The sequence below is a fragment of the Orbicella franksi genome, chromosome 5, assembly GCF_964199315.1.
Source record: "Orbicella franksi chromosome 5, jaOrbFran1.1, whole genome shotgun sequence".
Taxonomy (NCBI): domain Eukaryota; kingdom Metazoa; phylum Cnidaria; class Anthozoa; order Scleractinia; family Merulinidae; genus Orbicella; species Orbicella franksi.
In genome coordinates this window covers 6303645-6328995 of record NC_138149.1, presented here as the reverse complement: position 1 = coordinate 6328995, position 25351 = coordinate 6303645, and the positions used below count along the sequence as shown (strand labels likewise).

General features: G+C 39.6%; 3 protein-coding genes across 4 annotated transcripts in view; 1 reads left to right on the top strand and 2 right to left on the bottom strand.

Moving 5' to 3' along the window:
- The window catches only part of LOC145487264 (uncharacterized), a 41538-nt gene extending 34398 nt beyond the window's left edge, over positions 1-7140 (bottom strand). The window contains exons 1-2 of the mRNA XM_081466005.1: positions 6715-7140; positions 4941-5120 (exon numbers count right to left, since the gene is read on the bottom strand). Coding sequence (XP_081322131.1) covers positions 4941-5120; positions 6715-6821 — 287 coding nt within the window. The 5' untranslated portion in view covers positions 6822-7140. The remainder of the gene's footprint in view (positions 1-4940; positions 5121-6714) is intronic.
- A 1935-nt stretch (positions 7141-9075) lies between these two features.
- Positions 9076-14583, bottom strand: LOC145487267 (ATP synthase subunit beta, mitochondrial-like). Its single transcript, XM_081466008.1, has 11 exons — positions 14426-14583; positions 13896-14132; positions 13158-13332; positions 12633-12754; positions 11841-12025; positions 11228-11386; positions 10790-10912; positions 10475-10687; positions 9879-10046; positions 9459-9492; positions 9076-9280 (listed from the first exon to the last, which is right to left on the bottom strand). Exons 1-11 carry the CDS (start codon positions 14535-14537, stop codon positions 9183-9185), a joined length of 1626 nt encoding a protein of 541 aa, XP_081322134.1. The 5' UTR covers positions 14538-14583; the 3' UTR covers positions 9076-9182.
- Positions 14584-14664: 81 nt separating this feature from the next.
- On the top strand, positions 14665-24937 carry LOC145487266 (polypeptide N-acetylgalactosaminyltransferase 11-like). 2 transcript variants are annotated; one of them, XM_081466007.1, is made up of 8 exons: positions 14665-14926; positions 15370-16068; positions 16948-17484; positions 18602-18719; positions 19996-20367; positions 21081-21185; positions 21824-21958; positions 23305-24937. In XM_081466007.1, exons 2-8 carry the CDS (start codon positions 15734-15736, stop codon positions 23422-23424), a joined length of 1722 nt encoding a protein of 573 aa, XP_081322133.1. In that variant the 5' UTR covers positions 14665-14926; positions 15370-15733; the 3' UTR covers positions 23425-24937. The 2 variants fall into 2 exon arrangements, with proteins under 2 accessions (XP_081322133.1, XP_081322132.1); XM_081466006.1 differs by having other exon boundaries at positions 23302-24937.
- Positions 24938-25351: the final 414 nt, after the last annotated feature.

The following is a 25351-nucleotide window of genomic DNA, read 5'->3' as shown; positions in this document are numbered from 1 at the left end:
TGCCCCCAGCCCCTCAGAAAATTTGGAAGAATTGAAGTAGCTAAGAAGTCTTTTCCTTCATTCTGAGTCGAAATGTGATGCTTTAAAAGTAACCATAAAGTAATCATTAAACCCACTGACCGGAGAAATGCGGGCTCTGCATAAGAATTCCGACTGCTGAAAAGTGTTCGAGGCAAGTGCAAAGCATACAAGGAGTAAATTATATCCAAAGAGATACTTAATTATAATTTTATATGTACTTGACTAAAACAGCAAGGAACCTTTAATGCGTGAGAAATAATAGTTTCAGCGTGAGAGCGCAAGATTGAATTCGTTTGGGTGAGCCTCGTGCTCAATGCGTGAGACTTGAGAGCACTGTGTCGGGTTTTTTTTTTAATAAACAAAGGTATTACGATGGGTTATACGTGTAGCTTCGTTTTAATCGAACAAAGTCAAATTTCCCGACACAATTCCTCTGAGACGAAATTCCGACGGGCGACATAGGAATCTTGCGAAATGCGGACATAGCTAGTGGCGAATTTCAGACAGGGGACATGTGGGTACCCCCCCTAACAGGGCCTCATAGTTACTTTATAGCTTCATGGCACTGATTCCACCAAAGAAGCACACTATTACTGTTGCTTCAAGTTTAAGTTTGCCATAATTTTCTTTGTATAGCATTTCCCGTGGTTTTGGCGGAAGCAGAAATCTTTAAGTTTATCAGGATAGCTTGTATTTTATCCCGAGATCACCTATAAAATGTTTTAAAGCTTAAAGCTTTGCAATTTATAAGTCTCTTAGGCAGTCGGATCAAATGTTGTCCGAAAAGCAAAACGCTTACAGTGTTGAAAGGTTTTCTTCCGCAGCTCGCCGGCTCTTAATTCACAACGTGTTGAAAAAAAGACGAACACAACTTCACCCTTCCAAAAAGCGCATCGTTAACGATAAGGAATATTCACACAGCTCTATTTTTTACGTCTTGTCACTAAGACTTGAACTTTGATTTCTGTTGACTTTTAGAGGATCGTAAAACGCAACTGAATTTCCTTGCTGAATGCTGACATAGTCTTTGCTAATAACTCGAGTATGCTACAGGGTGTCATGGAATGCTTAATTACATCCCATAGGAACAGCATGTTTAGAATCATATTTAATCCGTAACAATAGTTTTGGTGTAGGTGTCATGGAATGCTTAATTACATCCCATGGGAACGGCTTGTTTGGAATCGTGTTTATTCCGTGACACTCGATTATGTGATTTGTATTCTTTCATTGTGTAACCAGTTCTGTTCGGTGCTTTTGTGGTTGGTCCTTGACCAATAGTTTTCTTTTCCTTTCTTTGATTGTAACACCTTGCGTTTACATATTTAGGGTTTTTGGGGTGATACGTGTTGAGAGGTTTTTCTGTGTGTAGAAGAAGCAGGTTGAAGTGTAGTTACGAGCGAGGCTAGAAAGTGGCAGGAACACGTCCGGAAGCACATTTTCATTACTGAGAAGCCATCAGTAAACCATTCCTAAATTCACGACAAAGAGCCATTTGCCGGGGAACGTGAGTGCTAAATAGCTGGTCGAAGCAATCGAAGGACAAGCGTAAAGTTCTGTCGAAGTCGGCCGTTGTAAACCGGACAGCTGGAGTAAATCGGAGAAGTCAAGTTGAAATATACCGGACTGAGTGAAGACGTAATCGGAAGAAGTAAGTTGAAAGGTGGGAGTAATAAACGGGAGTTTGAATTGGTTCATGTGTTGGTGGAACGTTGTTGGGGTCAAGTTCATGGACAAGGACTTCAGACGCAAGGTGAACTGAACTGAACTACGGAAACGCCTTTTTTTTTAAGGAATATTCTTGTAAATAGATTAGGTGTACTGAAGTATTTAGCTTGTTTATTATATTCTTGTAAATAAATTAAGGTTAATTATTTAGCTTATTGTATTATTGTTAGTTACCCTATTTAAAGTATAATGTTATTTTAGTGTAATTGTTATAATAAATGCTTGTAGACTTAGGTAGTTGTTGCGTGTTTTCTCGGGTTCGTTTATGCTTAGTTTTTTTTGTTAGAGAGAGCCCACCTTTGTGGCACGGTTTCGTCACACAGGGTTAGTTAGGTTAGGTGAAGTACGGATGATAACGGCCTTAATCACATATAACAACTGAGTTTGGTCCTATATGTCAGAAATGCGTCGGCGTTTTTCTTCAGAACTGGCGGTGTTTAAATAGTCTTTTAAACGAAATATAGTACTGAATAATGAATGGCGTCTTGTTGTGGAAATCCGCACTTGTTAGTAACAGGAAGCTTGGACAACCAATACTTATAATTTGCGATTGGAACTTTAATAAATCGATACTTCCTACTTAAGAGCCACTATCTCACAGGGATTTTCCTGCATTTTTGGACGGAACGGTACTGTAAATGTCACTAGGTATGGATATAAATGTTTGTTTTACTCATGACTTTGTATCTTTACAGTGTGTAACGAGAGAGTCAACAGACTAATTTTCCGGGGGGGAATCCCATATAAAAAGGACGGGGATGCTCGCCGGAAGTTTTGAAATGAACCACTCAGAGATACCAAGATCCTATTTCGTGGGCGTGGCTTAAAATGTTTTCAACTAATTCTAAAGCAACACATTATCTCTTGTCATATTTTTTCGGCTCAATACTCTAAAAGGTATCACAAAAGCTCCCGCTGTGGACCTTTTGAGGCTGAACACCGATCGAGGTATGCCAAAACCGCCTCTTTAACCCCTAAAGGGTGAGACGAGCACCCCGGTCCGCTTTTTATAAGAGAGTCCCCCCCCCCCCGGGTTAATTTACGAGCTGGCCGAGCCGCAGTAAGGTAATAATCGCCATAGTAAGAATTAAGATTGGGCCGGATATTTAAAATAGATTAAAAAAAAGGAACATTTTTGGCACCGTTATAACGCAAGCTGTATCAATAAACATCGACTTAGAAATGTTAACGATTTAACTACCTCCAGATACCTAATAAAACAGGAAGACTGAGATTAAAGCGTTAATCCTTCATTTTAACAGGTTTATTTCATCAGGTTTATTTTACATGCAAGCTCTTTGAATCCGGCTAAAAGTATTAATCTCTGTCACTTTTAGGCTACCGCGTCACGTACTCATTCAGTTTAGTAGTCCCCAGACCTGGAAAAATGAGGTAAACCCGAAACAGAGATGGTGTGTGATGTAGGGGAAAATTAACCAGGTCTCGAAATAGACTTTCCGAGTATTTTATGAGTTTCAAGGAACAGATACCCAGCAGGTTTTTTGGTCAAATTTGAAGAACATAGATTTGCTGTGAGGCGAGGAATTTAATTTTTCATACAAATGTCTCGAAATTTTCCCGCGAAATGCGACGCGGTTTTACAGAAAATGTATGGAAAAATGAAAACCGTTACTGCGTCTTTTCTAGCGAGGCTTGTTCCCTCAAATGCGATCAGCAAATTAGTTTCCCTAGTATCTTTAGTTTTCAAGTTTTTTCCTTGAATTGTTAAACCTTAGATCCGCCATTTTCTGTAGTTTTTACCATGTTTACCCCCAAATGATCGAGATGGCGTCAGAAACTGTGAAAGGGTCTTCAAATTTCACGCTTAATTCTGTACAAACTTAAGTTATTTTTCTTGAAAAATATTTTCCGACATCGATAAAAATGAAGTTATAAGGCATGCTTTGCTTTCGATATGCCTTTCCAGTTTGTGACGCTACTTGTGTCCGTGCGAAATTTTTATAGAAGCTCCTTGATAAGTTATGTAACATTTAAAATTTCGCGTTTTCCCAAACTCGCTGGACAGGTTCCAATTCATAATTGAAAGGAGATGTTTAGGATTTGCCAACATTGAAGTTGATATCTTCCGGTCAGTTACTGATCAACGCAGATTTTCGTGCTTTTAATTGCAATATCGCCTGAGTAAACAAACTTCTCTGCCTGCGCGTTATATTTTTCTTATGCGTGAGAGTCGATCATCATTGATGACGTAATTTTAAAACGCCAGTGATCTAACGTTTGATTGATTGTTTAATCTACGCGCCAGCCAATCAACGAGACCTTTGTTGAGTTATGTTTTCAGCAATGTTTTCTTCTCAAACTTCTTTCCCTGGAAGAATTGGACTGAGCGCTCGATGATCGACGCCTTTTTACCCGGCTCAGGCTAATTCTAATATCAATTCGTTGTCTGGATTCAACAGACTCAAATATTTTGCAGTCATTACAATTACTTGACCTTGAGTCTTGAGCTGTAAACTATTTGCTTTCGATTCGTTGCGGTTTAAAAATATTAAGCCATTTAAATCCAGGATAGAGATTGACACCTGTCCGCGATTTTGATGATATCTTTTAGACTGTTATATTTCAAATGGGTTCCACCTTCCCCGGGCCCGAAGAAGTACAAGATGTAGATCAAGGCCGTTTTGTGTAGAAGAATACATTCAGTAAATTCACTTTGAAAATATGAAAGAGACTCTTTAACATTTAGTCTGCTGTTAAGTCTTTGTACTGAGGTCTTCGTTTCACAAATTAGACACAATGAAGAGAAACTATATTCTTACTATCAAGGCAATTTTTCTGCTTGTTTTACGTCAAAACAGTTCTAAAATGTTTTTCTCAAACACCAACTGTCAAATGAGTGAACTGTTAAAGGGAGAGCAACCTGTAAACAGTTTTGAGCATTCTTTTTCCACATCACAACCGGCTTTGGAAAACCCTGCCAAACGTTTCCAGTACGTCACAACGACATCACAACTAACCTTAGGCACAGCTACAGGGATGTCTACAGTGCATGTTATTTAATATATAGTAAATGTTAACAAAACCAGACTACATTTAGTTGGCTTCCATTGATCATCAAAAATATGTTTTTTGTGGGTTATGAATTTACCAAGTCCTGTTCATGATAGTGCCCTTTTAACCACGATTCCACAATCGCATCAAATCCTATTACGACACCGCCTTACTTTTACCTGTATTTATTACACCGTCTTATACTGTCACCCCTCGCACAGGGCACTTGAAAGCTCTTCACACTTCTTCTCTTGTATTCTTGAGGACTTCGCATTAAACGAGGCTCGTAGAACTTGCAGAAATGTCCTTTGTTGTTTGGATCAGAATTCGGATCGGCGAGCCTGTCTAATTCATCCAAGCTGCAATAAAGAAGGGACGATTTTCGCATTTGTTTGATCTAAAATAGGATTTCATTTCACAGGGAACATCTCATTCAAAGTTCATGAGATAATTCTACGCGTAAATAGGTTTGCGTTTAGAGAAAATATCCTGGTAGCGTCACCTGTTTAGGATTATTGTTAACCTTGAAAAAGAACTCTAATCTGAAGAAAAGCGCACATAGTCAAATCAAACTTGTTGGTTTTGGAGGAAAGTAAAGTTAGAACAACCAGGGAATTAGGAAAAAAGACTTTGGAACAAAGCAATAACGATGTCCATAGAAAAGAGAGCTGTTTTGTTTTTTAAGCGTGCGTAACACGGGGAAAAAAAGGGGGGATGGGGGACTGTCAGTCTGCTGGGTGACAGTAACAGTTGATGACGTTATTTATTACTGAGGTCAAATCAGTGCTGGAAATTGGAAGGTGACCAATTCTCAGAATTCATCGCTGTTAATTCTACAGCTAAAATTACATCTCAATGGAATGAACGATTTTTCTTTAAATATCTATATAGACAAGAAACTTTCCAAAAGTAGACTGACCCAAAGAAAGCCATGAATAGTTTCTTCATTTTGAAACGTGTCGTTTCGCTTATTTTTGGAAGAACAAGAATCAGGCAAACAAAGATGTTCCTTCAAACTCAAACTCCAGAAAGCAGAAATGTAAGATACTCAGGCAATCCGTCGCGACTTCTAGCTGGAAATTCCCACGACTCGCTCACTACACGTCTCTACCTGCTCAGATTAACTTGAATTATCTTGAACGCATTATCAGATAAGTTGATATGCGGAAATAGTTTTTTACGGGGATCAGTCGTTTTGTAAATACTTGTCGCGTCTGGATAAATATTTGCACGCACCGTGCAATTGGCCCTGTTAACCAAGATTAAATTAACAAAATCATCAATTGTTTCGTTTTTGGAGCTGGATGAAAAGTTTATTTTCTTCCTTCTCTAATCGATTGGTTAACCACAACAAGTTAAAAATTCTGCTATATTATGAGCGACTCTTTAAGTGCTTTTTGATTCAGCACTTGCAGAAGAGAATTGGTAAAGTGGTTGAAACATCAAATTATAAAAACAAATAAACAATTTAACCAAAATAGCATCAGTGGAATAAGGTATAAAAAAGTTCACTCGAACAGATTTCCAACCCTCTTTGTGTGTATTGCGTAAGAAACTACCTTTTTAAATCTAGTTTCGGCGTGTATAGCACAAGTTGGCAGAACAATACATGCACTTCATTTCGTGATCATTTCTCCAATGCTCATCACGGTATTATTGAGCTTGCGTCGAGAACGCTTTGAGAAATTAGTCCTGGATCAACTTTCAGACAGTACAGGTTTAATTTTGGAGGCGTGTCGCAAAACCGCAAGATTTAGCCAAAATTTAAGTTTTACAACTGTTATATTTTAGGATAAAAACTAGAGATAAAATCAAACGACGTTTCGGTCTCGCTGAGATCATTTTTTAACTTATAAAAAGATCCAATGTTCTTCTGAAAAATTTGCAAATAGAAATTCTTAAAAAAAAAGTTGGGATCAAGAGTGTAACCACAAAAATTCTTGCGCTACTTACAATCCTAGGACTTGCTCTTGTGACTGAGTTTCTCCGTAACCTGGCTCGACGAGTAACAGAACCAGCAACACACCACAAACCACAGGAAAAAAAGGCAAATCTTTCATGTTTTCTGACGCACAAGTTACCTTTTCTGCTCGAAAGGAATCGTCTACTTTCAAAACAATACTTGCTCAATCTTACGGCTTGTGAACTGAAGAATCGCCTTTCTCGGAAATTCACGGGTCCTTTTCCTAAAGTCTTAACTCGCCATCCCTGATTCTTTCCTAGCTGTGTATGAAATACGCTCTCGGAATACTGCTTGGAGTTTTTAAGTGCGATCGGATCTTTATACAGGCATTTCCTCTTTTCTTATTGGCACACGGAAACAATTTCGTTAATCCACACACTTGAGCTTTTTATCGGTTGAAGGGCTGAAAGCTATACATGACGTCACCCCTTCAAAGTTACAATAACAGTTCATTTTGTGGCATCGAAACAATCAGATTATTAAATAACTAATGAAATCTTATCACCTTCAACCCTAACAAATCATTTGTTTTTTGTTTCGGTTTGTGAAAGTACGAGAGTAATAGACTACGCAGTCTTATTTCAATTAATTAAACTAGCTTCTCAGACTACTTTCGTGCGTGCGCGGCCATATTTCCTTTACTCTTTCTTTCTCCTCTCAGGTCGACTGACTTGGAAACTGAAAGATTTCCACCTCTTTTATGATAGGATAGGCGTATTACTGATTCATATAGAGTATCTTTAGGAGACGGAAAGCAATAATCATAACAACAGATTTTCTTGGCGGGTGGAAAATTATCCTGCTGTGCGAAGTAGTTAAACTAACTATTTATTGCGGGGAACTGTTTATTGCGGGGAAAGAAAATTTTCTGTTTTTTCTTTCATTTTGAAACACAGACGGCGGTGAATGTAACGAAAGGATTGTAAAGAAAAGACGACTCAGACATTTAAGACCAATTCATTTCTTGAAGTCGAAAGACCGAAAAATAAATTCTTCCCACCGAGTGTTATACGTTTCTTTTAGAGCCAGTTTTGAGAACTTGTTAGTTCACCAAAACGAGCCAACAGACGTTTGACTTATTCCCCTCCATCTGGTCGACAAGCATGTCAGAGATTTAGCGGCAATGTGACGCAGGAGGAATCCGTATCGATACGTGCTTAGTCTCAGAAAAAAAAAAAAAAAACAGGAAAGCTTGAGTAGAAGAGGTCTATGTGCAATCGAGATGCCGTAATGCGGTAAATCGGGGAGGTGTGGGCTGAGGACATGAAACTGTTGTTGAAACGTGTTTCACCTGAGCACAGATTTTCTTTCCTGAGAGCGAGCCACATTTACATAAATAGCTTCAGGCCAAACGAAGTTTGCCATGCGGCCACCAAAGTTCGTCGCCTTGTCTCACGGTATTCACAAGTCACTTGAATTGTAATCCTTCACGAGTGCCCTCCATGTGAATGATTCTCGTCCCCAGAGCCGCCCATCACTCTTAACCGGCGGAGCTTACAGGGAGGAATTCTCCATGTGCTCACAGCAGAATTCGTGCACTTTGCCTGTGCCCCGGTACAACTTACAAGGTCTCGACCTTGTATTCGAGCACGAAGTGGTACTTAGGAACTTGGAGAACCCACTGTATAAACACGACATTGATTTGGGCCGGTGCCCTGGTACTAAGTGTGAACACAGCCTTGGTCGTAGAATCTAGCCAATCAAACGCGTGTCTTCAAAGTTTTTGTGCCAAGGCCCCGCCGCCTAACAGGGACAGGCGGTCCTGGGGACGAGAGTCTGGGAACCAGCTCCTTCGTCCCGAGGCGTTCTTGCATCTTGTCGAAAAGTCAAGTCAGGAAGCAGAGAGCGCGGGGATTGGTACCTACAATCATTAGCACACACACACACCGGACGCAAATACAACTTCACTTGCCTAACCTCTGCAACCCCCCCCCCCCTCCCCCCACATACAATGTTGAATAAACAAGAGTAGCTATTACTCCCGAGTTTCAACATTGTATTGGGTGGGGACGAAATATAGCTGCTATGAAGGCTTCTGGTCTGTTATCTTGAGTTAATAACACCGAAACCACCACCGCACATAGCGTTCCTTCAAGCGTACCAGACCGCGCTATTTTGCCGCGTTCCCCAAATTAACCCACAAGCGCTGGTGGACCGTCTATCGCTCATATATGAACTAAATACAGAATTTGGTTCCGCTTCTTTTGCAAGTTCTGTATCATTCCATCGTCCCTCCCACGGAAGAATTTACTCTTAGTCACTGTTTATTTTTTTTCTGTTTCAAACATCTTGCATTGAAAATTTGTAATCATATGGGACTTTAAAGGCAGACAATGAACAAGTATTCCAGATACTTTGAACCAGATGTTTAACTTCAATTTATTCAAGTTTCAATGATGTAAAAAAACAGCATACAAGTGTATGAACACATTACATTTACAAGTCTGAATGGAGATGTTTACTGCACTTCCTCTGCCAGTCTCTCTGCCTTGGCTACAGCCTCACTGATGTCGCCTACCATGTAGAAGGCAACTTCAGGTAGATGATCATATTCACCTAGTGGGGGAAACGAAATTGTCAGCAAAATGTCTTCTCTAGATAGTGCAGTATGAGGAAGAACATGCCAGGGAGAGAAAGACAGGGGATACTAAGCACAAGCACTAAATGTAGTTTTGTGCCACTTGGGGAGGTTAGAATGAATGCTACCAGATGCAATCAGTGTATTAAAACCTACCTTGCAGGATTTTCTTGAATCCTGAGATGGTATCCTGTTGATATTAAAAGACAGAAAACAGCACTTAACAAAAACGAAATAAAACATTTTCTGCAGGCATCACCCAGCAGATTCACATTATCAAGAAACAGTAAAAATGTTGGGACCATGTAATCAACATTCTTAAAAATCACATTAAATTACACAAAGTATTGACACAGTTGAACCCAGTTTCAACAATACGGCCATCTTTTTACTATGGTCACTTTATTTTGCCTCAGGTCAACACTTAGTTATGCCAACAACCTCATCAATATGGCCAATACATAAACACGACCAGATTTTGATGGCCTGTTGAATAACAGAGTTCCACCCTTTAAATAATGCAACTGCAGACGAATTGAGAATATTTTATGAAGATCAACAGCTGTGAGAATTTACCTTCAAGGGGACAAGCTTGCCATCATGACCCGTGAACACCTCAGCAACTTGGAAAGGTTGGGACAGGAATCTCTGGATCTTACGTGCACGGGCTACAGTAAGTTTGTCATCTTCAGACAATTCATCCATACCCAGGATAGCGATGATATCTTGGAGAGATTTGTGGTCCTGAAATGATCACAATCACATGTTAACTATGAAGCTAACACAATACATGTAATCCAGCAGCAACTGCCATAAAATGCACATGCAAAACTTGCTCTGTCCCTCTTGTGAACATAATGGAGTCACTAGAAGATGTACCTTTACCTGCCTGACACTTTTGAATTGCCAGATGCATTTGTGACACTCATTCTTTATCAAAAGACTTTACAGAGCATTCTAACAGGATAAATGTAGGTTCCAAATTATGTAACAAAATTTTTGCCAGCAATGCAGATCACCCAGTAGCATTGCTCCTACATGTTGTGAGACTGGAGATAAAAAGAAAATGGACTTTCGAACAAAACAAAGTATACATTGTACACTACAGTAATTCAAAAGAGTGTAAGGTAAAGAATCAGAGAGTAAGCTACAATAAGAAATGTTTCACTCACCTGCAAGATCTTCTGTACACCTCTGGCAACTTCATAGTGCTCTTGTCCTACAACATTGGGGTCCATAATACGAGAGGTAGAATCCAGAGGATCCACGGCAGGGTAGATTCCAAGTTCAGCAATGCCACGGGAAAGCACAGTGGTGGCATCCAAATGAGCAAAGGTGGTGGCAGGTGCAGGATCTGTCAAGTCATCAGCTGGCACATAGATAGCCTGCCAAAAAGAATGTTAAAAAATTGAACAGGGACTTGCCATGTGTCAATTTTATATCTCACTGGGGAACTGAAAGACTAAACATGAGTAAATATCGCTTACCTGTACTGATGTGATAGAGCCCTTTCTTGTTGTAGTAATTCTTTCCTGCATAGTACCCATATCAGTTGCTAAAGTGGGTTGATATCCTACAGCAGATGGAATACGTCCCAAAAGAGCAGACACCTGCCACCAAAACCACATCAAACAGCAATTATTTGATTTCACTCTTACTGCATAACAAATAAGTCCAAACCTAAAATTGCAAGTAGTGTTCATGTGAAGCTAACAGTGAAAGAAAAACATCACTCTACTAAATCAGAATTGGCACACAGTATTGAGAGTCAGTTTTCATGTCTGCTAGAAAGGTTTTAAAACAATACAATTTGTCCAGTCTGATGAAAGCAAGAAATGTCAGTATGGGCAATGGGAAAGAATCGATTTTAACTTTGACACTGAAGTGTAGATACATGTTTACCAACTGTATGTACATGTACACACCTCAGAGCCAGCTTGAGTGAAACGGAAGATGTTGTCAATGAAAAGCAGCACATCTTGTCCCTCTTCATCGCGGAAGTACTCAGCAACAGTCAAACCAGTCAGGGCAACACGAGCACGAGCACCTGGGGGCTCATTCATCTGACCGTATACCAGAGCCACCTAACAAGAAAGACACAATCAACATGTGCCAGACACAACCAGGACCATAATTTCAATTTCAATTTAATTATAATTATTCCACCAAAGCAAGAGCCATTCACTGGGAGCATCCAACTGCTATATATTCATGTCATGGCATTTTCACAAACCACTTTGTTTTTAGATTGAAATTCCCATGAATATCAGACTCCATGATTGTTGGAAATAGTATCTGAGGAAAGTAGGGAATGGAATACTCGAATACAGAAAAATCAAGATGGAAATAGCATATTTTATTTTGTTGAAGTTACTGATGCAGGATCACATGGACTGGAACTACCTTTTTTGCAGAAAGAGTCTAAAAATAAATCAGTCTGTACAAATGCCATGACAGGCTTACTAAGGGCGTTGGACACTCCTGGTGATGAGCTCCTGATCAAAGCCGACACTATATACATGGTTGTTCAAACATTACCTTGGAGCTCTTATCCTTCAGGCTGATGACACCTGACACAATCATTTCATGGTACAAGTCGTTTCCTTCGCGTGTTCTCTCACCAACACCAGCAAACACAGAGTACCCACCATGAGCTTTAGCCACATTGTTGATCAATTCCATGATAAGCACAGTCTTGCCAACACCAGCACCGCCAAACAGACCTAGTAAAGAATTGTTGCAACCAATATTAAAGATGCAGTCCATAAAGAAACATTAACCTGAAGCAATTTTGAAATGTTGCTTGTCCTTGATGGGATATTTGTCAATTTGAGGTAAACCACAAGCATTTAAACAGTTGTATTATTATTGCACTTAGTTTTAAACTTGCAACTTTTGGTATTTTATCAGTGGAATCAAGACGCTTACTTTTTTCACTCTTACTTTTTTTAATCCAGTTGTTTATCCCAGGGTGGTGTAGGACAGTGAGAGTGAAACATTTTGCCCAAGAACACAACCATACAACTCAAACCTTATGTGCCTTTAAAATCATCCTAAGTGGTAGATTCGTGTGTACCTGCATCTTTACATTCTACAAACTTTGACATGCATTAATTTAACTTTTTTAGATGTTTCGGGTGTAACCCACAGCCATGCCTATTTAAGTTTGAAGAAGTGTGTCCTCTGTAATCATCAGGCCAAGCTTTCAGTCAGAATGGGCATCGCTCTTGAATGAAGGTTATTTTTGTAACATTTTTTGAGTAGAAAATAATATTATTATTACATGGGACAACAACTTCTGAAATAATGGCTAACCCCAGTGTAACATACCAATCTTTCCACCCTTGGCATACGGTGCAAGCAGATCTACAACTTTGATTCCTGTAACAAGAATCTCCTGTTCTGTGCTCATTTCAACAAATTCAGGAGCTTCTGCATGGATGGCTGATCGTCTGAAAAGAAAGTTAGACAGTAAGAAACAATAACATTTTGGATACACAAGCCAAGCTAATCAAACCAATAAACTTCACTTCTTTATAGTTATAGTTGTTATATAGTTCTAGTTATTATAGTTATTTTTTTGTCTCTTCCATGTAGTATGGTGTTTTCCAACTTCTCAGTTGAGACTTGTGGTGTGTGTTGTCAAGATAATAATCACTGAGTAAAATTTGATCAGTGCAAAAGAGGTACATACATGAAGTACCACTAAAACAGAACTGCTGTAAATAGAACAAAATGTTTGACTGAATCAGGAAGCACTTTGACAATGACTGTACTACTCAGTTCATTATAAGCACATTTTGCTTCTAGAAGAACTAGTTTTCCATCCATGCCAGTACAAAAGTGAAAACTTACTTGTCTGTATCAACAGGTCCTCTCTCATCTATAGGCTCTCCAATAACATTGATAATTCTTCCTAGTGTTTCTGGGCCAACAGGAATTGTGATGGGACCACCAGTATCTTTGCACTTCTGGCCTCTAACAAGACCTTCTGTACCATCCATAGCGATGGTGCGCACAGTGTTCTCACCTAATGAAAAAAATTAATATAATAAAATTGTACAATACAGTCTGCACAACTTTTATGCTGTACAATGTTTTTTCAAACTTTTTGCGTTTAGAAACAGGTTTCAAAATCGATTTCCAGGTTCGTGAACAACTCCTTCTCATACATTTCCATACAGGTCTGGGACCATTAAGTCAGCACTTGCCCACTCAGGTTGCAACCTTTTTAGGCTATAACAAATTGTGCATATTTTTTGGCAAACATTTCTTGACACCACTTTCCCGAGTGTAAAATGAGTCCATCTTTATATCAAAGGAACTTTAGGAGTAACTTTCATCACATCGAGCTGATTTCAATTTTTGATCCATGTGATTTATGACTAAATATCACCTGGTTTCAAGAGGAGCCATACTTTGATTTCATACAAAGGGGATGTAAATTTTGCATTCCATGAAGAAACATGGAGTATAGGGAGATCCAGTATTGAAGTACACCTAGAGGTGTGGGATGTATATTTTTGAAGATACAATTTGAGCAACACAAATTTAACTACAAAACCATTCTCAACGGGCAAAACAAATTCTTACCTAAATGTTGGGCGACTTCTAGAATGAGCCTTGGTGATCTACCTTCGACCTCCAAGGAATTCAAAATGGGAGGGAGACCCTCATCAAATTGGACATCTACAACGGCACCGATAACAGCGATAATTTTGCCAACTGCAAGCGCTCCTGCCGGCGTGGTTGAAGTTGTCTTCGGTGCGGCAGCCGAGGCAGCAGCTGCTGCCGAGACAGGTTTGTCCGTTGAAACATAGCGACGGTTATCTGGAGAAGAGAACGAAGAAGCCATGTCTTGACAAAGTTTGCAAATATTAGCGAGTAACACAATATCGCCACGTATTTACCGGCAGAGCACAGCAGATGCATAAAGTTTCTTTCGACAAAGCAAACAGTGTACGTAAAATTTAACTTCATTCACTTTTAAGTGAATTTTGCAATACATTTCCAGCCATGCTACTAATGTAAAAGTCAGTAACGTAATCAACGTGCGCCCTCCCAAAAGAAACCCACTTCCAGTGCAAAATTAAAATATAACTTTTGGTATTTGATATACTTACATAGTTGCGAACATACTGGAAGTGTTCTCTGTTGTGTTTGTCTTAAAGTTCGAGCTACAAGGTTAGGTTTAAAAGCGGTTCTTGCCGCACGCCGTAAACCATGAACCAACATGGCGGCCGAGAATAATGGTGTGTGTGGCGCCGGTGAGCATGTGACCTACAGTTGCTCACGAACATCAACGGATGGTTTTCGATCATCTCCGAGTATCTCCGAGTATTAACGAGTCTAGGGGTTACAGACTTGAGGAGGCCCGGGGATAGTCTTCGGATTCTGTCACGACATGACATGTGCACGTGATTGGATCATGATATCAGACATCAGACATCGATTCCAGCCAATAGAATTCACGATAGGAATTGTGCACTTTCCTTGCCATAAAGAAATCTGCTGCAATAGTCAATTTTTTGTGGCACATGTTGCAGCCAGGAGTGGTTGTATTATTTTCGGATTTCCGCTATGTTGGTCTTTGGAAAAGGGAGAAGAGTGGTTCTTGAGAGAAAGTGAGTTATTCCTTTCTGATTTATCATGTGTGGTGGGCGCCTTCAAAATTTGGAGCGAAGAGATTTCGTCTATTGCGCTAATGTTAAAATGTAGACCAATGTTTTTCACTCTTCGGGTCATAATGCACTAGCTTATAAAATTAATTTTATCGCTACGTTGATGTTGGCTTCAGAACTTGAGTTCGGTGAAACGACTGAAAATATTTTAAAGGTGAAGGGAATCCTTTGTGGTAAATTCGATCTGTTTACAATAATATATAAGTTTATTGTATTTTCACATGAATAGTTTTTCCTGCATTTCGAGGGTATTTATTTTCAGCACACGGTCGGTTTCTTCTTAGGCAATTGTTATCCAGAAATCTCCGTGCTTTTTCCAAGGTTGTTTGAGTCTCTGCTAATGTCACACTTAATCACGTTTAATATCTCTTTGTTTCATTTCACAGATGTGGTCGATGGCGCGAAGTACAGATTTTATAGCTGATCTTCGATGCAACGTATGATCGATCCGACAGCTCAATTGGGGAGCAAAAATCAAAGTTGTCGCTGTTTAAGCGAGATTTTTGGCTCCCATTCAAGTTATCTTGGATTAGAACAGAAATCAACCAGTTCCATTGTCATGAATCGACAAATTTTCAATGTGGTGTTAGCGAGGACTACATTAAAATAGCCACACATAACTGAGATAAGTGCGTGCTAAAGGCAGTGTTATGGAAGCGGCATATGTTATCCGTATCCCATGAAATTAATTTTATCCGGGGAAAGTGACGGGTTTTACGGTCGTAGAAGCTTTGGATACTGTAATACATTATGGGTTTCAAGTTACCAACACGATATTTTCTTTTGTGTACATTTTTGACGTTTTCATTTTGGGCTTTACTCAATGTCATGTCTTTCATGTATGTGGGAACAAGTGACAAATTATACGAAAACCGGGGCCATGGGAGACATCTACAGAACGACAGTCCAACAGACAATTTTGAAGGAGAGATGGGACAGGAAAAAGATATTAGCACTTTGGGTTTAATTCGAAATAGAGAGGATCAGAAGGTTAGAGAAAAAGGCTACGAGAAGCATGCTTTCAATGAACTTATCAGCAACAGGTTGGGATTTCATCGTGAAATACAAGACACAAGGGACAAGTTGTAAGTACCTCAGTATTGCTTTGTCTTTATGATTTATGTTGTATAGGGGCACAGCAAGGATTTTTCAAAGAGGGGTCACACTGTGTCAAGTTGAGGGTACTCACCTGAGATTGTCGTGTTGATCTCCACGCTGTGTTTTTCGGTGTTTTGCTTAAAAAAGGCTTACAAAAGGGAGGGTCACGGGCACTCCAGGACACCCCCCCTCCCGAGCTACGCCCTTGCTGTGCATAGTTCATAGCTTTCCTACAAATGTAACTATTCAATCAAGAGCTCACCATCTACTTGCGAGGATTCCTACGTAAAAAAAAGGTTGGGATGCTTAGGAGTAAGTGCTCTCCCCCCAGTGATCACAGTTTGACTCAAAACTACCCTCCAGCTTGCAGTATCAAACTTGAAATAAGCACCTTTGTTTGGTTAAATAAGAGCAATCTTCTGGGATGTTGTTGATTCCCCTGGCATTTAGCCACTTGAAGTTTTGGTTAATTGTGAAAATTCCTATTCTTCACAGTCAAAAAATGATTGGCATTAGAGAGATTTATAACGTCACCAAAATGTTACAAAAGACCCTTGATGTCTGGAGCTTCTATACTGTGACTCTGAGGTAGCTTGTTCAAATTCACACCCCCATCCCACATGGTGTCAAATTCCTCAAACAAACAACAGTCACTGATGTTGAATTCCCCCCACTTCCCTCCTGGGACCACATCAAAGAGTCTGACATTCAAAAGTGCTGGTATTCCTCAGGGATGTTGATGTCTCTACATGTATTTGATGGATACAGTATGTAGCCATACTCTGCTATATGTCCCTTGCTAAGGAGTTTACTAAGATATACAGTTTTCTCAGTGTCGTAAATAATTAATGTTCTTTGTTTCATAGGTGCCAGTCGATGACATACTCTTCAGATTTGCCATCAGCCAGTATTATTATTTGCTTTCACAATGAAGCATGGTCTACATTATTAAGAACTATTCACAGCATTCTTAACAGGACATCAGAAAGTCTAGTACATGAAATAATTCTGGTCGATGATCTTAGTACTCTAGAGGAATTAAAAGAGGAACTTGAAAACTATGTGGCTAAATTTCCAAAACTTCAGCTAGTTAGAACGTCCAAGCGTGAAGGGCTTATCAGAGGGAGAATGATAGGGGCGCGGCATGCGATGGGTGAGGTGCTGGTCTTTTTGGACAGTCACTGTGAAGTGAATAAGGAGTGGCTTCCTCCACTTCTGGAGAGAATCAAGGAAAATCCCACAACAGTGGTTTGTCCAGTAATTGATATTATCAGCTCTGACACATTTGAATACCAGTCGTCTCCTTTGGTGCGTGGAGGATTCAACTGGGGTCTTCATTTTTCATGGGAACCAGTGCCGAAACATTTGCTTGTTAAACCTGAAGACTTTGTGCAGCCCATAAGGTGAGGAAAATAAATTTGTATGTGGCTAAATGTAATTTAGGCTACGTTAAACCCAGGGAGGCCCAGGAAACTCCTTTTAATGCCAGGCCATTTCATTCTTATCAAAGCTTGTTTTTTTTTGTTTTTTTTTAATTGTTGTTTCAAATTCCGATTTGTCAAATATATTTTAACACTTAGATTATGAGCTTGAGATTTCTATTGTGTGATAGTTGATAAGGGCTGCGCATAGACATCGAGAGCAAATAATCATTTTTTTTGTGGTAAAAATCTACTAGTCCTTCAAAAGTTTATCTAAATCCTCTTCACAGATGCTTCCAAAACGCCAAAAAGTGGCCAACATTTTGTTAACAAGGGCATACTGCTACGCTACTCACTATCTATCACAGAATAGGTAGCGAGTAACGTAGCTAATCAGAGAGCAGCATTCATGATGGAGTGCTAGTAGATTTATACTAATATTAAATAGTCAGTTAGAGCTGGGGGAAGGGGCTCTATAAATAAAACTGCAATAAATCTAAGTCACTGATAAACAAGAACTGTTGTCAAGGAATAATTTAAATTTATTTTAAGACATGAGAGATCATTGCAGTTATGTATGCAACTTTAAGCAGTTGGAAAATTAAGCCTGAAAAAAAGTCATCCATGAAAGTGATTCAAACCCATGACCTCTGCAATACTGGTGCAGTGCTTTAACCAACTATCAAGCCAATGGGGAGTTGGTCATTTTGTGAATATTTGATATTACTCATAGATGGCGAAGATATAAAAGATAATGTATGAAACATTTGAACTGACGGAGATAGACTTTATATCTAAATCAACATCCAAAACTTACAAAATCCTAGTGCGGAGAGTTTGCAAGTATATTTTTGTCTTGGATGTTGCTCAAAGCCCATGAGTGTCACATAAAGTCTGCAGTGCTTCCTCTAGTCCTAGGTGGTTATAAGAAACTTAATGAGCCGTGTCTCTAGAAATTTCTTGAAGGTACCAGATGAGCTGTATGGGTCTGTATTTTAGAAATTTCTGCTGTGTATATCCTTTTACTTATATTGGGGTCCCCCCAGAAAAGAAGTCACATGATACATTGTATAACAGATACACTTTATTATTTCTACAGGTCTCCAACCATGGCTGGAGGTTTGTTCGCCATGGATCGGAACTACTTCAACCAACTTGGTCAATATGATGAAGGAATGAACATCTGGGGTGGTGAAAATTTGGAGATGTCATTCAGGGTAAGCTAGCCAAGTACAAGTATGTTGAGGATGGGTGCCTGGTATACGAACTACTGAAACTTTCAGTTCACTGTCAAGTTAGCCAGCTATGAGTGTTTATGTCCAAGCACATAATTTAATACATTGACATTTTGGTTAGATTAAATCATGAAATGGAGGATGGGTAAAGGGGTTGGGTGCGGGGTTTTTTCGCTGGCGACCTTTCGCACGATAAATAGGTCCAAATTCAATCCAAACAATTCAGTATCACAATGCTGGCAGAATTACAACCTCCTTTCAATATCCTCAGCAGGTTACAGAAAGAAGCGTAAAACTAGGAAGTAATACATGACAAAGAAATCTAATATATAGATTTAGGCCAGCCTAAAAGCGTAGCTCCTGGGCTGGGTTGTTCAAAGCCCGATTAAGCTAACCCAGAAAAAGGTAGAATTTTGATTTAAGTTTTGTAACTTTGTAGTGAGGTTTCTGTATATTGTTTGGCCTTCTGTTTTGAGTTTTAATAATTACCATATACACAAAACAAAACAGCAAAATACATTTGTATAGAAGAAAAAGTTATAATTCGATTAGCTTTTAATCCTGGGTTAGCGTAAACCGGCTTCTGAACAATCCTGCCCTGCTTCCAACAAGCTAACCCAATATGAGCCCGCAATCCAATCGATAACCAGCAGTTGGTCAGCGGTCAACTTAAAAAAACACGTGACCTCGAGGAGCTGTTAACTTGAGCACATGATACTGGTCAGCGGATACCTTGCTTTGACATGTGTCAATTGATCATAACATGGATGTCCAATATCAAGGAAGTACACAGTAAACCAAGGCTACATGTCTCTGTCAACCTATTATTTGGAGTATGACCGCCATGTTGGGCAACTCCGCCGTCGCCGTCATCGTCGTCGTGCGTACGTGCCCAAATGAAATGTGTGAGTGCTAGGGTAACCTACTTGCCAGGGTAACCCTCTCTCCTTGTAAACAGGCCCTTATTTCTCGGAAAACATATTTTGTACCATGGCGATTCCAAAACATGCTTGTTTTTAACATGTTTCCCACTGAGGGGATTTTATACTTATGACATAGCTCTATAAACATTTGTGCCTTGACTCCAATTGGTTGTTACTTACACACCAGAAGTTTGGAATTTTTATAGAGTTACATCTCAGATGTCACTGTCAAGGGAACCCACAATATTCAGCATGTAAAGAGAGATGAGTGTCTCTGAGGTTGTCTCGTAAGTCAAAACTACTTTTAACTAGTTAATTGCTATTTTATTATTTAGATCTGGATGTGTGGTGGGTCCCTTGAGATCATCCCCTGCTCCAGAGTCGGACATCTGTTCCGCAAGTGGCGGCCTTACGGATCGGACTCGCAAGGTGACACCATGTCTTATAACTCCATGAGAGTAGCTGAAGTCTGGCTTGATGACTACAAGAAATACTTCTACCAAACAAAGAAAAATTTGATGGGAAGAACATTTGGGAATGTGAGTTCTAGAGTGGCATTAAGAAAGAGGTTAAACTGCAAGGGTTTTAAGTGGTACGTGGAGAATGTCTATCCTGAACTGATGCTTCCTCAAGAGGGTGGAGGTGGGGCTGGTGCCACTTGGAAACAATCAGCACAAAGAAGCTCTGTGATTACAAGGAAGGGAAATGTAAGTGATGCAAATTAAAAGCCCGTCTTGGGTTTATGGTTGTAGGGGGGTTGTACTGGCAGATTTGTTTGCATTTAAAATTATTTGGGCAATGATGTGGATTAAAAGCTGTACGTAAATGTTATCAATTTCTATGACAGTGCAAAAAGGAATTCTGTACGGAAACAGTGATTCGGAAGTTATCCTTAACAGCAACATGTGTAGATTGTTTCTCTTGCCCACTGGAACTTCTGAACCTCTTTTCACCAAATGCCTTTCCTTTGTTTGGGCAAGATTGGAGAGGGAAAACATGGGAGGAGAGAGCACAGTGATAGAATTTTGGCATATTGAACATTGGTGTGAGCTCTTCCATGCCCGTGGTGTGAAGCTACCACAATTACGCAATTTACATCAAGCTATTTATTATATTTTGCCGTTTGAATTTAGAATGAGATATTGATTTCAAGAATGGAATCTTGAAGCAAAGAAAGAAAGCAAATTTCCATTAGTGAATTTTAATTCTTACTTGGTACATGTAGGTAGAGGTTGGTAGTTTAGAAGCTTGAAAACCCTTCAATTGCTGGTTATTTAGAAAAGCTCTGACTACATAATATACCTTCAGTATTCACTGGCTTATATCTAAATTTTGGTCATCAGTTACAGAGTCCTGTGGACTACCAGTACACTTGTGTTAATAATTCTTGTGACGTCACTCTCTTTCTTTGACTCAACAGCTTCTGAATGTAGGCAGCTTGACCTTGTGTCTTGACACACCTGGTCATTCAAGTGAAAAGAAAGCATCTGTTCTGCTACATGGTTGCCATGAAACTAACGCAAAGGTGAGTTCTGACTTCAGGGATCAAGTTGTTTGCAATGATTATTTACTGACAGCCGTTAACTATGAAATACTTATGAACAAAAAATAAATAACTTGTTTTTTTTTTCAGTTTAAGTGGCCTAGTAATGTGAGTGCTTAATTTCAGGTTCTGTAACATAAAATGAGGCACCCTGTCAGGGTTGTTCTGCATGTCTCCCATCTGAGTTTCCAGCCTTTTCATGTCGCAATTTCCAAAGTTCTACAAGTCATGTTGTTCATCATCATCATTTTGTGGGTCTCTGTGACACTGTTTCAATACTGTGTTGCATGTCAGAATTTTACTTCCCCTGGATGGGATGCTAGTCCATCACAGATCACTCCCCACCCCTCCCCCCATCAATTTTGTCAGTTTGCCATGACAATAAGTATGACTTTTATCCACTCATGGGTGCATGGAGAAATATACAGTGATAACAAAGTATCTTGCCCTGCAGAGAATGCAAAACACATTATTTGTGAATTTCTTGACTGTGTTGTTTTATTTATAATGTCCAAACAGTTCTCACCAAATAATTTGACTTCAGTGAGTGTCTAGAGTTTTTATTGGAGCAGGTTTGCAGATTCTTTAGTTAGCTCATGTAGAATGTTTTAACTTTTCAGTTCTGGTCTCTAAATCAAGACAATGAGTTAAAGATCGATAGTTTGCTTTGTCTGGAAGTCACGAGACATAGCAAGGTGCCGAAAGTCATGAAGTGTCATGGTCAAGGAGAAACTCAGGAATGGCGACATAATAAGGTACGGTACTTCTGTCAATTCAGCCATTTATTTAAGGCCTAAGCAACCATCAAAATGACTGCGCTTGAGTAGCAATGTTTCATAAATACCTCAGTGCCACTGGCTGCTCAATAGACCCTTTGCATAAATGGTGCCTAAATTTGCATAACAATACTTATACATCCTAAGCCTCTCATTCCTTTGTCTGGAAAAATAAGTTCAAGGCTAGGGATGTACAAAGTATTGCTATTCAAATTTAGCCACACTTATGCAAAGGGTCTATTCTGCCAAATTAATAGCGGAGTGAAGGTCCACCACGTGGAGAACCATACCCATATAGGAAAGAAAAGGAAACCCATGAATGGATTTTCTCATGGTTATCATGGTTAGCAGTATTGCTCGTGGGCATGTACGGACAACGGCGATGACAGAGTTGTGCAAGATGGTGGCCATACTCCAGCTAATAGGTGGACAGACACGCGGCCTCTATTTTTATAGCGTCCTTCTTTGATATTGGACATCCATGTTGTGGTCAATTGACACCTGTGGAAACAAGGTATCTGCTGACCAGTATCATGTGGCCATATCGTGGGCTCAAGTTAAGAGCTTATCGAGTGCACTTTTTTAAGTTGACCGCTGACCAAGTGCTGGTTTTCGATTGGATCACGGACTCGTGCCAGGTTAACTTGTTGTAATCAGGGCCTCGTTGTTCAGAAGTTGGTCAACACTAACCCAGGATTGAAAGTTCACTGAAGTATTTAAATTTTTTCTTTGTATACAAATGTTTCTCACTGCTTTTGTTTTGTGTAGTTTGAGATTATTCAAACTCAAAACAGAAGGCCAAACAATATACAGAAAACCTCACTACAAAGTTACAAAACTCAAAACAAAGTTCTTGTTTATCCTGGATCAGGCTAATCGGGCCTTGAACAACCCGGCCCAGGAGCTCGGCTTTTAGGCTCAGCTAAATCCATATATTGATGCTATTTGGTACAGGTTACTCAGATCCTGGTGGAAATGGGACACTGTCTTTGGGATCTAAGCGTTATCACATCATTCAGGCAGGGACGGCATTGAAAGTGCTCAGCACTGCATACTACAAAACATTCTCCATGTACTTCAAATTTGTGGGAGAACCCTCGTGTTAACGTTTAGGGGTGTACTTAAAACATGAAATAACATATCATAGTGATGAAATGGCACAACAGCGATCCAGTTAGCCCAACCTGATGATATTGGCCTCCCTGGCCCCCCAAATTCAATCACCCTTTACACCCCTCGTTTCTCACAAAGGCATAGTAAGTCACAAGGAGATTTAATTTGTTCTTCAAGCTCGGAACCTGATTGCCTTGTTTTCTTTTCAGAAGACTCTTCAGCTGTACCACACAGCATCTGGTTTGTGCATGGCCTTGGTGGGATCATCCTCTGTGAAGATGGAGATCTGTGATGACACAGCCTCTCAGAAATGGCAGTTCAGTTTTGATTGAAGGCATCAGAGATTATTTATTTGAGTCATAGGTGATACTGAAGACATGTAAAGAAATACACATGTATAAATTTCAATCAGGGGGCAGTTTGCCAAGATTGCAAAGGCCTCAAGGTTGAGGAGTTGTTATTGCATAAGGAGAGCTCCTGGACCAAACGGTACACAGAATCAAACTTTGAAGCCTCTTACACAGATGTCACAGTACATGAATAGTAAATTGCAATACAGGATTTGTTGATAGACTCACAGTCCTTTTAACTCCCTCATTAGTTCGTCAAGACATGTGAAGGCAATAATAAACTGATGTAAACTGGGGGATGACATGCATAGATTTTTTTTTGTAGGAATTGGGCAATATCTAGTTGTATAATGTACATGCTGAACCATTGTAGTGTGCTGTAAAACCGTGTGGTTCCTAAGCTCTCTATGAATATTTTCTATCTTACAATTGCAATCATTTCATGACAGTTAGAACTTGAATTTTAGTTACCTTCTACTACTGCATCTCTTTGCATTGATATGTAGTTTCCTCAAAATGTCTTGGACAGGTTTCACATTCCACTGGCCACAGTGTAACTATAACTACATGTTGTTGCCGACAATGGCATTACATTGCGTGACAGACATTGAAATGTCATCTTTGAGGAAATCTGGACTAACTGAATGTAAGACTTGCTAAGTATTGCCCAAGTAATGTTTTGTAGAGTGAGACACATTGAGAACCGTAGTGGGATTGTGATTGTGACATGATAATTTTAACAGTTCTGTGATTAATTTGGTGGGATATGTAGTAGGCTTGTTGTATAAGCACAACCACAACTATTAGGCTGGGGGGGGGGGGGGGGTGGACTCTTTGCGGTGAAGAATTTATTTTGAAGTCATGCCCACAAAACAGGGGATTGGTACCTCCTAGGGGTTCTATTCAAAATTTCCAATAAGCACCCCTGTCCACTTTATATGGGAGTTCCCCTGGGCTACTAGGTGACCTATGTTGTTGTGACCTGCAAAGAACAAAAACCTTCCCTCTACCTTGCAGTTTCTATTATTTTTCTCCAAAAAGTGTCCTTTATGACCCTTTGAACCAAAGGCAAAAAAGATATAAAAAATGAATTGAATTGTAGTGGTAGTCAAATTAAATTATTTTTCGTTTTGTGTGAAATAAAATTTTATACTTTAAAATAAATTAATGTGATCAACATCACAGATAGATAGTCTTTGTCAGTATTAACAAATTGAAGTGGTCATGACTGGTGGAAAATTTGTTACTCAAACTGTTTGCCTACTTTAGCCTCAAATAATGATTGTTGCATCTGTTTACAGAATAGTTGTGAGATCTATATAAATGAATATTTTGAAAATAATTTGTGTAAGATATCACCAATTAGAATTACTTTCTTGCAGTAAGACATTATAAAGTATTGTTAAAAGTTAATTGTCAAAATTATGGCAAATTGAAGGCCTAGCTCACTGACTGTGCGAGGCCCTGGCCTGTTGAATAAACACTGACCAGTCAATCGTTTATTGTGTTGATTAGAGAGTTGGTTTTGGCTGGAGGGATATGAAGGGGTAGGGATTTCACGAGCTAAAGTACAGGAAATATTGCGAACAGGTGCACCTAATGTCTGATTGAGGGTCAACCTTATGAATGCTGTGAAAGTTACCTTGTCATGCAATTTTCCTGCCACATGAGCGACGAGCCCAAGATGTCACTTAAAATAGAAATTTTACTCTATCCCGTTCATACGACCAATTTTTCATGGCCCGTTGGGCCACTAAACACGCTCGGTTCGCCCTACCCCCTCCCCCTGGGCTCCGTAAATTTTGGATAGGTGTGTGCCACAAAGGGTCGTAAACCTTGACTCTATTTAAAGATGAAGGACAAGAAAATTGACACCCTTTTTAAGGCCCAAACCCGAAAAATGACACCC